This window comes from Pelodiscus sinensis, chromosome 21 (assembly GCF_049634645.1).
Source record: "Pelodiscus sinensis isolate JC-2024 chromosome 21, ASM4963464v1, whole genome shotgun sequence".
Classification (NCBI taxonomy): Eukaryota; Metazoa; Chordata; order Testudines; family Trionychidae; genus Pelodiscus; species Pelodiscus sinensis.
Window position 1 is genome coordinate 8,804,941 of NC_134731.1, and position 13,001 is coordinate 8,817,941.

The following is a 13,001-nucleotide window of genomic DNA, read 5'->3' on the forward strand; positions in this document are numbered from 1 at the left end:
GCCGTGGTCTCCCGGTGCCGCTGTCTCTTCTCTGGAGCGGCCAGTGCTCGCTCCTGTGGAGGGGTCGGGGGTGCCCTCAGCGGTGCAGACTCCGGTGCCGCTCCTGACTCGTCCCGCTGCTGCAGGGACGGTTTCTTGTCAGGCGGCATCGTTGGTGGCATTAGTGGCATGGCCAGCTTATCCCCCAAGGGGTTCTGGTCTGTGAATGCTCCCTATGAATAGGGGAAGCTGCTGCAGGAGGCGAAACTGTGCGCGGCTTTGATGATTCTGCCACAAACCGGGAAAGTGATTTAGATGCTGGTCGAATGCCCACTGTTGCTGCCTCCGACTTGTCCTGACTCACCCGCAGCAGGGGGACGGCGGGGAGAGAGCGGGCGGGAGAAGCCTTTTTCTTTTTTCTTTTAGGCACTCCTGGTGATAGCGCCCTTCTCTTCGGAGCAGTTATTTGTTCCTGTGAAGTTTGTACAGGCTGAAGAGCCTTGTCGCAGAGAAGAAGCTTGAGCCGGAGATCCCTGTCCCTGCGCGCCTGCGGGGTTAATTTCAAGCAATGAGCGCATTTTTGGGTACATGGGACTCCCCCAAACAACGGACACAGACTGTGTGACCGTCTGAGGCTGGCATAGCTTCTTTGCACCGGGAACACCGTTTGAATCCTGGTGTCCCAGGCATGATTAAATTGACTAGGCAAACTGGCAGAAATTGACTAGAACAACGTCTTTCTCTTTTCTTTTTTTTTCCCCCCCCCAAAACTAACTAACTAACTAACAGGAAACTAACTACTGAACAAAGACTAACTATTTTACAATTCTTTCTGACAGGATTTGCTCTGTGTCTGAGGAGATCACAAAGCTCCGCCACAGCAACCTAGGACGGTTGAGAGGAACTGGGGGGGGGGGGGGGGGCCTGGTCTGCGCTCGTGATCAAAGGCACGAAAGCGGCGCGCTGCAGGGGGCATGTGCAGACCACCGAAGATGGCTCTGAAATCTTCCGACCAGCGGCGCCGGGATGGACCCGACCTAGGGTACGTCTAAACTACATGGCTCTGTCGACGGAGCCATGTAGATTTGTTGTTTTGGCAAAGGCAAATGAAGCCATGATTTAAATGATCATTTGCCTTTGCCTATGGGTCTAAACTACATGCCTCTTACGACAGAGGCATGTAGTCTAGACACAGCCCTAGAGTGGAGCACCCACAGGGCCACTCGAAGAAGAAACTAAAGTTAGTATAGAATCATAGGACTGGAAGGGACATGGAGAGGTCATTTAATCCAGTCCCCCTGCACTCATGGCAAGATTAAGCATCATCCGCATCATTTCTGACAGGTGGTGTTCATTTAACCTGCTCCTAAAAATCTCCAATAATGGAGATTCCACAATCTCCCTAGGTAATTTATTCCAGTGTTTGGCGATCCCGACAGGTGGAAAATTTTCCTAAATCTCCTTTACTTGCTTCTTGTTCAATCATCAGAGGTTAAGAAGAATAATTCTTCTCCCTCCTCCTTGTACAACTTTTTGGTACAGTACTTGGAAACAGTTATATCCCCTCTCAGTCTTCTCTTTTGCTGACTAAACAAACCCAGTTTTTTCATTCTTGTCTCATAGGTCATGTTGTCTAGACCTTTAATTATTTTTATTGTTTTCCTCTGAACTTCCTTCAATTCGTCCACATCTTTCCTAAAACATGATGTCCAGAGCTGGACACTAAACTCCAGCTGAGACTTAATTGGTGCACAGTAGAGCAGAATAATTATTTCTTGTGTCTCACTTATGACATTCCTGCTAATACCTCCCAGAATGTTTGCTTTTTTGTTTCTTTGGTGGGTTGGTTTTTTGTGCAACAATGTGACACTGTTGACTGGTGATCAACAGTGGTCTTCTTGTTTCATCTTCGAATTCTAGAAGGTTTTTGGATACCATGGTGATGAATATCATATAAGAACCTAAAACAGAACAGAATAAAATGTAGTATGTAGCAGGCAGGTGAAAAACTTCTCAGCCTGCTCAGCCAGCTAAGCTATCTTATTTAGGGCAGTGAAATTCACCCCAGTAAGGCAAAGGTCTTTCTTACTAGTTACACCCCATTCAGATGCTTTACATGGGGCTTATCCTTATGTAGTGCATTGGGTCTCATGCAAGCTCTATACACTGAGGGAAAATTATACTCAGAGGTAAGTTTATTCAGGTCAAACAGTAAGCAAATCCTGCACCTCTCTTAACTGGATCAAAGCAATTATCAATCTAGGAATGGATCAAACTGCAATGAATAAACCATCTTATTTTTAACTCTCCTGATAAGTAATCAATATTCAAACAGTGAGTTTTAAACAGGAACCGGAGCTGTTACAACACTACTCTTTACCAACCAAAGCAACTAGACAGGATTCATGAGTGAAAGCAAAAAGAGTGAAAAGGATTTCATGAACACAAATATTGTATTCATGTCAATATTATGGACACAATATTAGTGTTTAGTTTACTGTTTATCTACCACAGCTTCAGCCCAAAAGGTAAGTGGACTGCTTTTTGTTTGCAGAATTCTAACAGAGCCAAATCAAAAGTGTACAGGGGTCTCGGACAGGTCATATTTATAAATTATGTTAATTAATTAATGTTTAGGTACTGCTCTGAAAATATCACTTGTTGAAGGCTTTTAGAAATGAATGAGAAAAAAATAAATAGAATGCCATCTCCCATACTCAAGGATTCTCAAAAAACTTTCTAGACATTCATAAGGGGGCTTGCTACATAGCCAATATGCTGCAGCAGCTCTAAACTCAGCAGTTTCATTAATTTTGACCATTTAAATGAGAGGGTGAAAACATAAGGAGATAATCAATGCAAATAGTGCCATAAGAGCTTTCAACTTCCCTGAGTCACTAACAACAATATGGAGAAGGAATATTTCTTCCTTAAACATACCATCTCAAGACTAACACCTACAGCTAAGGTATTTCAAAGTTGCTAGTCACAATAGTATCTCTGTGTCAAAGAACTGACAATTTGTGTGAATAACATTTTGCTTATGTAGTATTTACAGCCTCAGGTTTATGCAAAACAAAACAAAAAAAAATCAACCAAAAATACCTCTACCCAATTTAAGCTATAGCATGAGTTTGACTGGGCCAAACTGAAATATAAATTTGGCAACATATCCCTACTCTTTAATGACCTCAGAACCCTTTCTTAAATGATCTTCTGTATTACTACTAATTTGAACTTCTAGTACAGTTGAATTAACAGTGATGATGAACTGCCATGCAAGCAATCTTAAGACCATACATAGTAAATAACTCTACTCCAGTATCAACTTTCTTTCTTGATTTTATTTATTCACAATGGTGGCAGTATATTAGTTTCACACTTTTATTATCTATAACATTATAAAATCCCTTTCAGAATAGAGCGTGTAGAGCTCAAACCAAACTCTTGACTCCGAAAACATGCACATAGGAAGATCAGGAAAAGTTTAGCTCTGGATATACATTTTCACCCACTTCCACATCTACAGTATGCTGATCCAAGACCCCAGATCCACACATTTCTTCTCCACTTCCCAAATTCACTGTAAATTTGTCATAATCTAGACTTTATTAATCAGAACAATGCTAATTGCTATTAAAGTTGTGGAGAAAAATAAAGAGGGTAGTTGGATGTCATTTTTTAAAAAACCACATGGGGTACAAGTTGGAAAATGTACATATGATTAGAATCTAGTAATCTGTCCATTCCAACTCAGATCTCAGAGATTATGACTGCAGTGTGGAAAATTCTTCAGAAGTACAGTCTGAAAACACAAGGAGCATGAACATCTTACTGCAAGGTAGGGAAGTTAGTTGGAAGAGCAAGGTAAGAGCAAAGGAGGATTCATTTATTATAAATATATATAGATAAGTTTGTTATAACTGGGAAAAGTCAAGTGGTAAATTGCCTGCCAGATGCCAAGACTGCATATCTCAAGAGACATCTAGACAAACGTACGTGCAGTGGTGAGGATCACTCAGCGGTCATGGTACATGTAGGTACCACTGACATAAGGAAAAATAGGAGAGAGTTCCTGGAGTCCAAATTTAGACTGCTCAGTAAGAGCAAAGTCCAGAATCTCCATGACAAGTGAAATGACTCCAGTTTCACAAACAAGGCCAGAAAGGCAACACTGCAGGGTCTCAATGCATGGATGAGATTATAATTTAGAGAGAAAGGTTTCAGATTTATTAGGAATGAGGGAATTTTTTGGGGAAGCAGGAGCTTATTCAGGAAGGATGGGCTCCATCTAAACCACAAAGAACCCAATTGCTGACACACAAAATTTAAGCTTGTAGAGGATTTGTTTTTAAACTAAGGAGTGAAGACAACTGGTGAGGAGGTGCATAGGGTATGTCTACACTGTGAAGCTATTTTGGGATACCAGAAAAAGCTATTCCGCATTTTTTGAGCAAGCCCATTATTTTGAAATACAACAGGCTCGCTATTCTGATGTTCCTGTAAACCTTGGAATAGTGCTTTATTTTGAAATTACTTCGAAAAATGAGGTTTACAGGATCTGTCAAAAAAGGCTTTATTTTCAACAGATCCGTGTCTAGACTGCCTTTTTTTTAGAAAAATCTCCGTTTTGAATGAAAGCGGCAGCCATGTTTATGCTAATGAGGTGCGGGATATTTAAATCCCTGCTTCAATAGCAATTTCAATGTGCCTAATCTACATCTCTCTGTCAACAGAGAGGTGTGGTCTAGACACATCCTGAGTAAGTCACGCTGGTGGGGGAGTGGCACGATAGAAAGAAAGCACTGAGTCAAAGTAAAAATCAAACTGTACCAGAGAACATTGATAGACAGAAATACCAGGCTTGAACAAGCATGCATTTATCAGTAGAAATTTAGTCCCAACCACTTGAGCAGGAGGATGTTGGTGACTGTGAAATGTTCACGGACATTAGAGAGACTACAAGGACAGAAAATGCAATGTGGAATATTTCAACTATTGTTATATTAACTGGCTTTGTATCTCCCTCAGTATGGGATGCAGAGGTGACATATCTGAGGAACTATGATAGACTGAGGTATTAATAGAGGTTTTTGGAACAAACTGATATATTAAAAGTCACCAGTACCAGATAGTATTCACCTAAGAGTTCTGAAGGAACTCAAATATGAAATTGCAGAATTACTAAGGATAGGGAAATTATTGCTTAAATCAGTTTTTGCGCCAGATGAATTGTGGATAGCTAATGTGGCACCAATGGTTTAAGAAAGTAGTTGCCAGGATCAGCTCTGGAACCTAACTTCAGTACCAGGGAAATTGGCTGAAACTACAGTAAAGAACAGAATTATCAGACACATAGTAAAATATGGTATGTTGGGAAATAGTCAACACGTTTTACAAAAGGAACTCAATCTATTAGAGTTCTTTGAGGGGGTCAACAAACATGTGGACAAGGGAGAGTCAGTAGATGTAGTTTATTTGCACTTCTAGAAAGCCTTTGACAAGGTCTCTCACCAAAGGTTCTTAAGCAAAGCAAGCAATCACCAGGTAAGAGGGAAGGTCCTCCCATGGATCAGCAATTGGTTAAAAGGAAACAAAACAATAGGAATCAACGGACAACATAATGAAGAAAAATAAATGACCAGGTCATGGTATCCGGTAGCCTAGGCAGTTGAAAGGTTTCCCTGCCCAAACCGCCAGGCAGGGCCCTGCCCACACTCCACCCCCAAAATGCCTTTTGTAGTTGTTCTAGGGGTGGAGTTTTGCTGCCTCCAGCAACCACCTTGCCTGTGCTCCAGGTGGGGAAGCTGGAGCTGCGTGCCCTCGTCTTTCTCCTGGTGCTCCAGGACTGGGGCTGCACCGCGTACCTGCTTCCCTCCTCTGGTGCTCCCACACCACGTGCCCACCCGCTCTCCTCCCCATGGTTGGGGGGCATGTGCGTGCGGTGGAGCATGTTGTCCTGCCTCCGGGGGGACACAGACCTCAGCAGAAAGGGTGGGGCTAGAGATGGGGCTGGGGTTTGCGTCCCTTACCTCTACCTTCACCAACTACCCATGGGCCAGGTCCTTCAAGGACCTGTACTGGGATCTGGAAAAGGGAATAAAGTAAATCAGTGGTTCCCAAACTTTTTGGCATCACGCCCCCCTTTCTGATTTTTGAAAAACCCTCAGCCCCCCCCCCCCAAATAGCAGCAAAACTTGTTGAGCAAAAAAGGAAAAAAAAGAAAAAAAGGAACTGAACAGGGAAGCAAAACTTGATGGCGGGGGGAGGCTGGGTCGCCTCGCGCCCCCTCTGGAATTTCTTCACACACACCCCAGTTTGGGAACCCATGCAGTAAATAGCAAGTTGGCTAAGTTTGCAAATGATACAAAATTACTCAAGATAATTAATTCCAAAGCTGACTGTGAACAGTTACAAAGGGATCTCACAAGACTAGGTGACTGGGCAACACAGTGGTAGATGAAAGTCAACGCTGATAAATGCAAAGTAATATACTTTGGAAGATACAGTCCCAACTACCAATACACAATGATGGAATTTAAATAAGCTGCTACCACTCAAGAGACCTGTGTCACTGTTGAATGGGTCTGAAAACACTTGCTCAAAATGCAGCAAGTCAAAAAAAGCTAACTATGTTACGAACCATTAGGAAAGGGATAATAAGAGAGAAAATGTCATAATGCCACTAGATACATTACACCCATGGCACACTGAATACTGCATGCAGCCATGGGCAACACAGTTAACACAAAAATATAACTAGTGTTAGACTGGATACAAAATGGGCAATTACATTAAATGAGCATTTTGTAGTGTTTTAAAAGAATAATAGTTCAGGAAAAGAACCTAGGGAATGGGTTACACAAACTGAAAATCTGGTCATTTTTCCTCACTGTAATATTAACAGTTGTGTGTATCTGTGCTTGTGTAATACCATAATGTTCAGAACCAATTTGATTACCTGAACTCTTGTTGAAGAGAAATACTAAATAATTTAGAACAAGGACTTCCTAGTAGTTATATTTTTCCTTTCCTATCTCCAGAGTCTGAAAAAACACTGACAAAAGAGGAGCTAAGCAGAAACCATTTAGTCGTCACCACTTTGCAATGCTCTGATCTGCTTGGCTCCATACAAGTAAATCTCCTTTACTCACAGAAGATGTTTGTAAAAACACTATATAAACCAAACATTAAATGTACCCTCCAAAGCCTGAAAATCATCATGGATCCAAAGGAAAGCATTTCTACTGGCCACAGCTGTCTTTTAACAACAGAGGTTTATAAACAAAGGTTTCTGACTGAACTTAACCTTACAGGCAAAGGTAAAAAGCAAAAAAACCCAACTTTGTTCATTATAGCATATTCTTATTAGACAATCTTATAAAGCAGCCACTGTTCTTGTCTGTCTGTCATGGGATTTTCAACTTGCCACTCCTATGCACACGCCAACGCGGCTACCGCCCCTGCAGGTATGCTCTGCCGCTGCCTCTCACCACTGCCTCCCCCCCGCCACCAGCCTGACCATGGGAGCTGTCACAGGTGAGCCTCAGCTCATGGAGGAGGGGAGCTGGTTGCGTGGCACTGTGGGTAAGAACATGCCACAAGCAGACCTCCGTCCTGCCATAGGCATGCCCCAGCCCATAATACTCCCGACCCGCATGGCCGCCACCGGCTGCCCTGCCAGCCCAGTGCTCTCCCCCAGCCAGTTATTCTCCCCAGCCTGTCTCGAGCATCCCCTGCCAACCCTGCTCGCCCTCTCACCTCCCCCCCCCCCCCGCCGTGTAAAAAGTCAAAAATAAAGTTTTAAGCTAGCAATTTAGGAGAAAGATTGAATGGCTAACAGCAACTAGCTTCAGTCATACTTAGCCATCCAATCTTTCTCCTAAATTGCTAGCTTAAAACTTTATTTTTGACTTTTTGGTGCACTCTTAGAAAGATTGACTTTTAAAAAAGTTGTTTTTATATTTTTTAGGCATGTCAAAAAGGCATAATGTTAGGCTTTATCCACAAACAGTTGATACCTTGCCAGCAACAAAAGGATTTATGAAAACAAAATATCTCTCAGCAGATACATTTGTAAAAAAAAATTAAAATGTATTTTAGTATTATAAAGTCACATTATTCTAAGATTCAATTTTATTTTTCAATACATAAGATACAGAGGTGAGAAACCACTTAATTGTGCAATGCTAAACATTAAGGAAGTAAATATCCCTCCTATATCTTAGCAGCAGTCAGTGTAAGGTCAGATTATCATGACATCTTATTATCAGCATAATATATAACTATAATTACTATTCATAGTATAATAATCCAGCTCTTTGTTTGATTTTGTTTTCTATGCTGAATAGTCTGAGAAAAGTGAACTGCAGGCTTGCCCCCACCCACTGTGTTCCAGGGATCTTCCAGAAGATTTTAGAAAGCTCATTCTGTATCAAGCCACATACACAAAATGAATTGGTTTTCTTTATAATGGTCCCAGTTACACTAATTCCTACAGAGCTGGGGAATTCTGTTGCTATGCAGTAGTCCACAGACACAGTTAAACGTGATAGTAGTAGACGGGACAGCATTGTTTTAACTGTGACCCCAAATTGCACTACAGGCGTGCAAAAGCCCAAGTGTGTGGCATAATGCACTACCACATCTAAAACACAGTAAAGTCTCAGGGGGTAGCCGTACTAGCCTGTATCTGCAAAAACAACAAGGATCCTGTGGCACTTTAGAGATTAACAGATTTATTAGGGCATAAGTTTTCACGAGTAAAACCCACACGCAACTTCACTGCAAAATCTACAATCCAAAAATCTACAATCCAAACTTCAGCAAAGGGCAACCAAGACTAGTGAGCAGGCCACGAGTCACCCTCCTTCATCTCAATGGGCCACATATTTGCAAGTGGTGGGCAACTTGCAGCCTGTGGCCCACTGGGGTTCCGCCAGGAGCCCAAGCACCCTCTGTCTGCCCCCTTCCCTCATGCACCTCTCGTGCACTGGAGCCCCACATAGCCTACTCCTCCCTCCCACCCCCCAGCACTTTCAGAGTGCCATGAATCCGTTTATTCATGCTCCATCCCCACTCCTCCTCCTCCTCTGTCCCTGAGCTTGAATGCTGCAAATGCCTTATATTGTGCCCACAATAAAGCTAAAAGCTAAGGCTTTGCTTCACACTGCTGACTCAACATTGCATAACAAAAGACTTCTAAATTTCTGTTCTGTAAGGGTACAGGGCAAATATATTAGACTATCCATGCTCTAGCCCATATCCCTCCTCTGAACAGTGTTATAAACCTAATTCAGAAACTAATCCAGTTTTATGGAGCAACTTCCATATTCTGTGTACCCCAAAAGTGCTTTACAAAGCAATTAAGAAATATGGCTATTGGTTATTACAGGAACTGCACAACAATAGTTTATAGTCTTAGTCTAAAAAAAAAAAAAGTTCTCAAATGAAGGAACATTGGCAAAAACATCTCAGTACATCACCATGCCTAACATTACATTGCAAGATACCGGTATTCAGTTACAAACTGCCTACTATTTTACCAGTTGTCGGCAATTATGCCAGTGCTTAGTTTTCTCTAGTCTTTGAGTTGCTTTTCTTCCCTAACTTGTTTAAATAGATAAAAATGTCCTTCAACTGGTTTTAAACATCTCATTCTTTTTACAGTGTTTCTGGTTGGGATATCAAATTGCATTATTAAGGCAAAACGGTTGGAGCTTGACATTTCTGCAAAGCAACTGTATGCCACAGCTGTAAGCCAACAGAACAGCAGCTCAGGTAGTAGAAAAAGTTTTCTCTGCATAGTCAGCACTGAGATGCTCAGCAACCAAGAGCAGCAACATATGTAAGCATGGGAGAAGGAAGACAGTTTTTAGATCCCACACACACAAATCTTGCAAGTTTTCATAGTGTAACAACTGTCATCTTTCTTCTGCAATTTTGCTTATTTGTATTGGTGAGCAAAATTTGAGCACTATCTTTCTCTCATTGGAAGTATGCTCTTGCTTTTTATCTTTCAATTAAGCATGAACCATTCTAAAATGATATATTCAGATAAGGATGTCAAAAAGACTAAGTGTTAATGAAATGTTCTATCAGATTTGGCTGTACTGCATTACTGTCCTAGATGAAGAAATCCTCAAACTATGAATGAGGAACACGCTGTCTTCTGCATTTTATCTAATTCAGAGAGAATTTTTTTCCATTTCTAATCACAGGCATAGAGGAAGACAAGATGCTCAGACAAAGACAAAGACAAAGCATCTATTTCAAAGCAGCAATTACATGCATCCTGCTACCTTGTGCACTAGCCTTCATTGTGTTTGTCATATTTGAAGTTCCCATTCCAGTAAGTATGCTGAGCACCACAGCCCCTTATGACAATTTGCAAAGGATATTTTATCGACAGTTAAATATCATTTAAGTTTTTCCATTGTTATAATAAAACATGCGAGGATCTGAGTTTAAGGGCCTTTGGATCCAGTGATACAAAGTTCAGTTCTATGAGCTCATGCCTTTAAAAGAATTGCTAATTTCTGTGATCCACTGGAGTAACCACTCTCTAGTGAAAGGGTCTATGACCTAAAATGGCATAATTGGAACTCTGCCAAAACAAGCAATTCCTCACACTTAATATGAATTCCTACCATGACATGTTTTGCCTGTTGCTAATAGAGTACAGGCAGTCCCCGGGTTACATGGATCCGACTTACATCGGATCCCTACTTACAAACGGGGTGAGGCAACCCCGCACTAGCTGCTTCCCCTCAGCAGACCAGGGAGACGCGAAGCTAGCGCTCCCCCCCAGCAGACTAGGGAGACACGGAGCGGCTTTTCTCAGCAGACACCTCAGCTTGAGAATAAAGGATTGAGGGAAATGTGGTGTGGGAGAATAAAACTGAGCTCTGGAGAAATGTTTGGCTAGAGTTTCCCCTACAATATGTACCCGTTCCGACTTACATACAAATTCAACTTAAGAACAAACCTACAGTCCCTATCTTGTACGTAACCCAGGGACTGCCTGTATACAATCCCTGAGCACAGTTGCAACCTTGAGATTTCATATGAGATGCAATCAGACACACAGGTTATTCAGGCTCTCTTTTGGATTGTGGGAAATTTAGGCTTATCTGTTGGACTGACTCATTGCTCTCCAAACCTGCACAGACACAAACAGCACTGTGGGGGTGTTGCATTTAAATCAAAATAGGAAGGAAACAATTTTATAATCTTCTGTCACAGTTTTGCAGTGACATCACTCAAAAGGAACACTTTTGACTCCAGGAGAGGAATAGTTAAGTATTTTCTAAAGGTAGAAGAGGAGAAAACAGAAAAGACTTGCAAGAAAAGGCAGGTTAACGTGGACTCTCTGTTGTTTTGTAGGCCCTAGATTTAATTATTCAAAGATCCCCCGCAAGAGGGCATATGCCATGCTGCAGATGTCTGGGGCAAAAGCCACATTGTTTCATGCTTTTACACTCTGAAGTGCATTCTTGTCAAAATTCAGATTAGTCTTTCTAGAAACAAATCATCATTATGCTAGCTTCAAATTCTTGGTGTTTTGGTCTGTCAACGTCTTTCCTACCAACCTTCTAATGGCTTCTGTTTCTTTTCTGAGCGTCCATGCCTTCGTTGGAGCCGGCGATGCAACTGTATTCAGAAATGTAAACGGCAAGAAAGAGAAAGCACAGACATCCCAAATTCTGTATCATCTTAAGGACGTGTCATGGTGGGTCACAAAAAGGGAACCACAGAGTTTTTTAAATGTAGTTCAGTAACAATTATTTCATTTAACAATACAGATCTCCTTCAACCCTTAGGCAAAGATCAGTTCACATTTAAAAAAAAAGAAGCTGTTATCCACTTGGTATGGCAGGGGAGGGAGGAGGGAGACTTCTAATGCTGTTCCCGCCCCCCAGCAAAATCTCTTACCTCTCATTGGCCAATCTCTCAGTTTTGGGCCAATATGAGCTGAGAATTTTTGTGGGAGCAGAGGCAGTGTAGGAAGCCTTCTCCCTTCCTCCTCATCCATCCTTCTTCCCCTTTCCCTTCCCTCTCATGCCCACAGCAGAGCCATGTGGAGCTGCAAGCAGCCTGCAGCTGTCAGTCTGCCTTAGGTTTCTGCTGGTAAATGCCTCCTAGCAGAGCCTGCCTCTGGCACCCTAGCCCCTCCCTTCTCCAACCCTCTGCCCCCCCCTACTCAAACCCTTTGCCCCTACTGTACCTATACCCCCTCCCAGATCTGGCACCCCAGTCTCCTGTCTCAGATCACAATCCCCTCCTAGCCTAGGTCACATCCCAAAATCCTGCATCCCAGTCCCGTCTTCTTCACCCAAACTCCCTCTGAGACCCCATTCTCCCTGCTGCACCCCAATCCCGTATCCAAAGCTCCCTTCTGTACTCAACCTCCATCCCAGACCCCTCACCTCCTCCATTAATATTCTGGAAAAGTATGGCCTTCAATCACATTCCAAAAATCTTGGAATGGTCCCCCGTCAAAAATTATTGACCACCCCTGTTGTATGTTCACAGATGAATGGCTGAAGGCAACATTTGAAGCCTGCAAAAGAGAACACACTTCATTTCAAAATCTTGTGTAAATAATTAAATGCCAAAGATCTGCAAAAAATGAATAAAAGTGGCCTTCTAGCCTAATTGCGAAAAGAACACTTCCTCTAAGCAATCTAGATTCTGTCTTTCTAAATCAGCATCACCCATCCTCCATGGGGACATACAAAATTTCAGACAAAATTAACATCACAATAGGCATAAAAACATGTCACATTTGAATAGCGACAATAACTTTTTTTTAGGAAGTTTTGGTTGTTTGGAAGAGGCAATTGCTACTAGCTACAATACCAATCTTACAGAAAATAGGTGGACACCTCTGCAGAGCTTACTGCATGACCAGAACATAACAATATATTTGAAAGCATGAAATATTATTTAGAATAATCAGTGCATACATATGTGTATATAAAAATCTGTACAAATTTGCCTTAATCTCCGCGAGACCTTCG

At 42.1% G+C, this 13,001-nt stretch overlaps 1 protein-coding gene across 2 annotated transcripts; it reads left to right on the forward strand.

Moving 5' to 3' along the window:
- Positions 1 to 1,937: 1,937 nt before the first annotated feature.
- On the forward strand, positions 1,938 to 12,648 carry C21H17orf78 (chromosome 21 C17orf78 homolog). 2 transcript variants are annotated; one of them, XM_075904778.1, is made up of 8 exons: positions 1,938 to 2,168; positions 2,315 to 2,507; positions 3,737 to 3,820; positions 7,023 to 7,301; positions 9,649 to 9,759; positions 10,200 to 10,330; positions 11,600 to 11,710; positions 12,514 to 12,648. In XM_075904778.1, exons 2-7 carry the CDS (start codon positions 2,450 to 2,452, stop codon positions 11,696 to 11,698), a joined length of 762 nt encoding a protein of 253 aa, XP_075760893.1. In that variant the 5' UTR covers positions 1,938 to 2,168; positions 2,315 to 2,449; the 3' UTR covers positions 11,699 to 11,710; positions 12,514 to 12,648. The 2 variants fall into 2 exon arrangements, with proteins under 2 accessions (XP_075760893.1, XP_075760892.1); XM_075904777.1 differs by having other exon boundaries at positions 2,329 to 2,507.
- The last annotated feature ends 353 nt before the right edge of the window (positions 12,649 to 13,001 follow it).

Bases quoted from the DNA above. Each gene is read 5' to 3' on its own strand.
- C21H17orf78 (XM_075904778.1), top strand. From the start codon at position 2,450: ATGGACACAATATTAGTGTTTAGTTTACTGTTTATCTACCACAGCTTC. The intron at 9,760-10,199 runs GTAGTAGAAAAA...TTCTAATCACAG, and splicing joins CCAACAGAACAGCAGCTCAG to GCATAGAGGAAGACAAGATG. The intron at 10,331-11,599 runs GTAAGTATGCTG...TTCTTTTCTGAG, and splicing joins TATTTGAAGTTCCCATTCCA to CGTCCATGCCTTCGTTGGAG.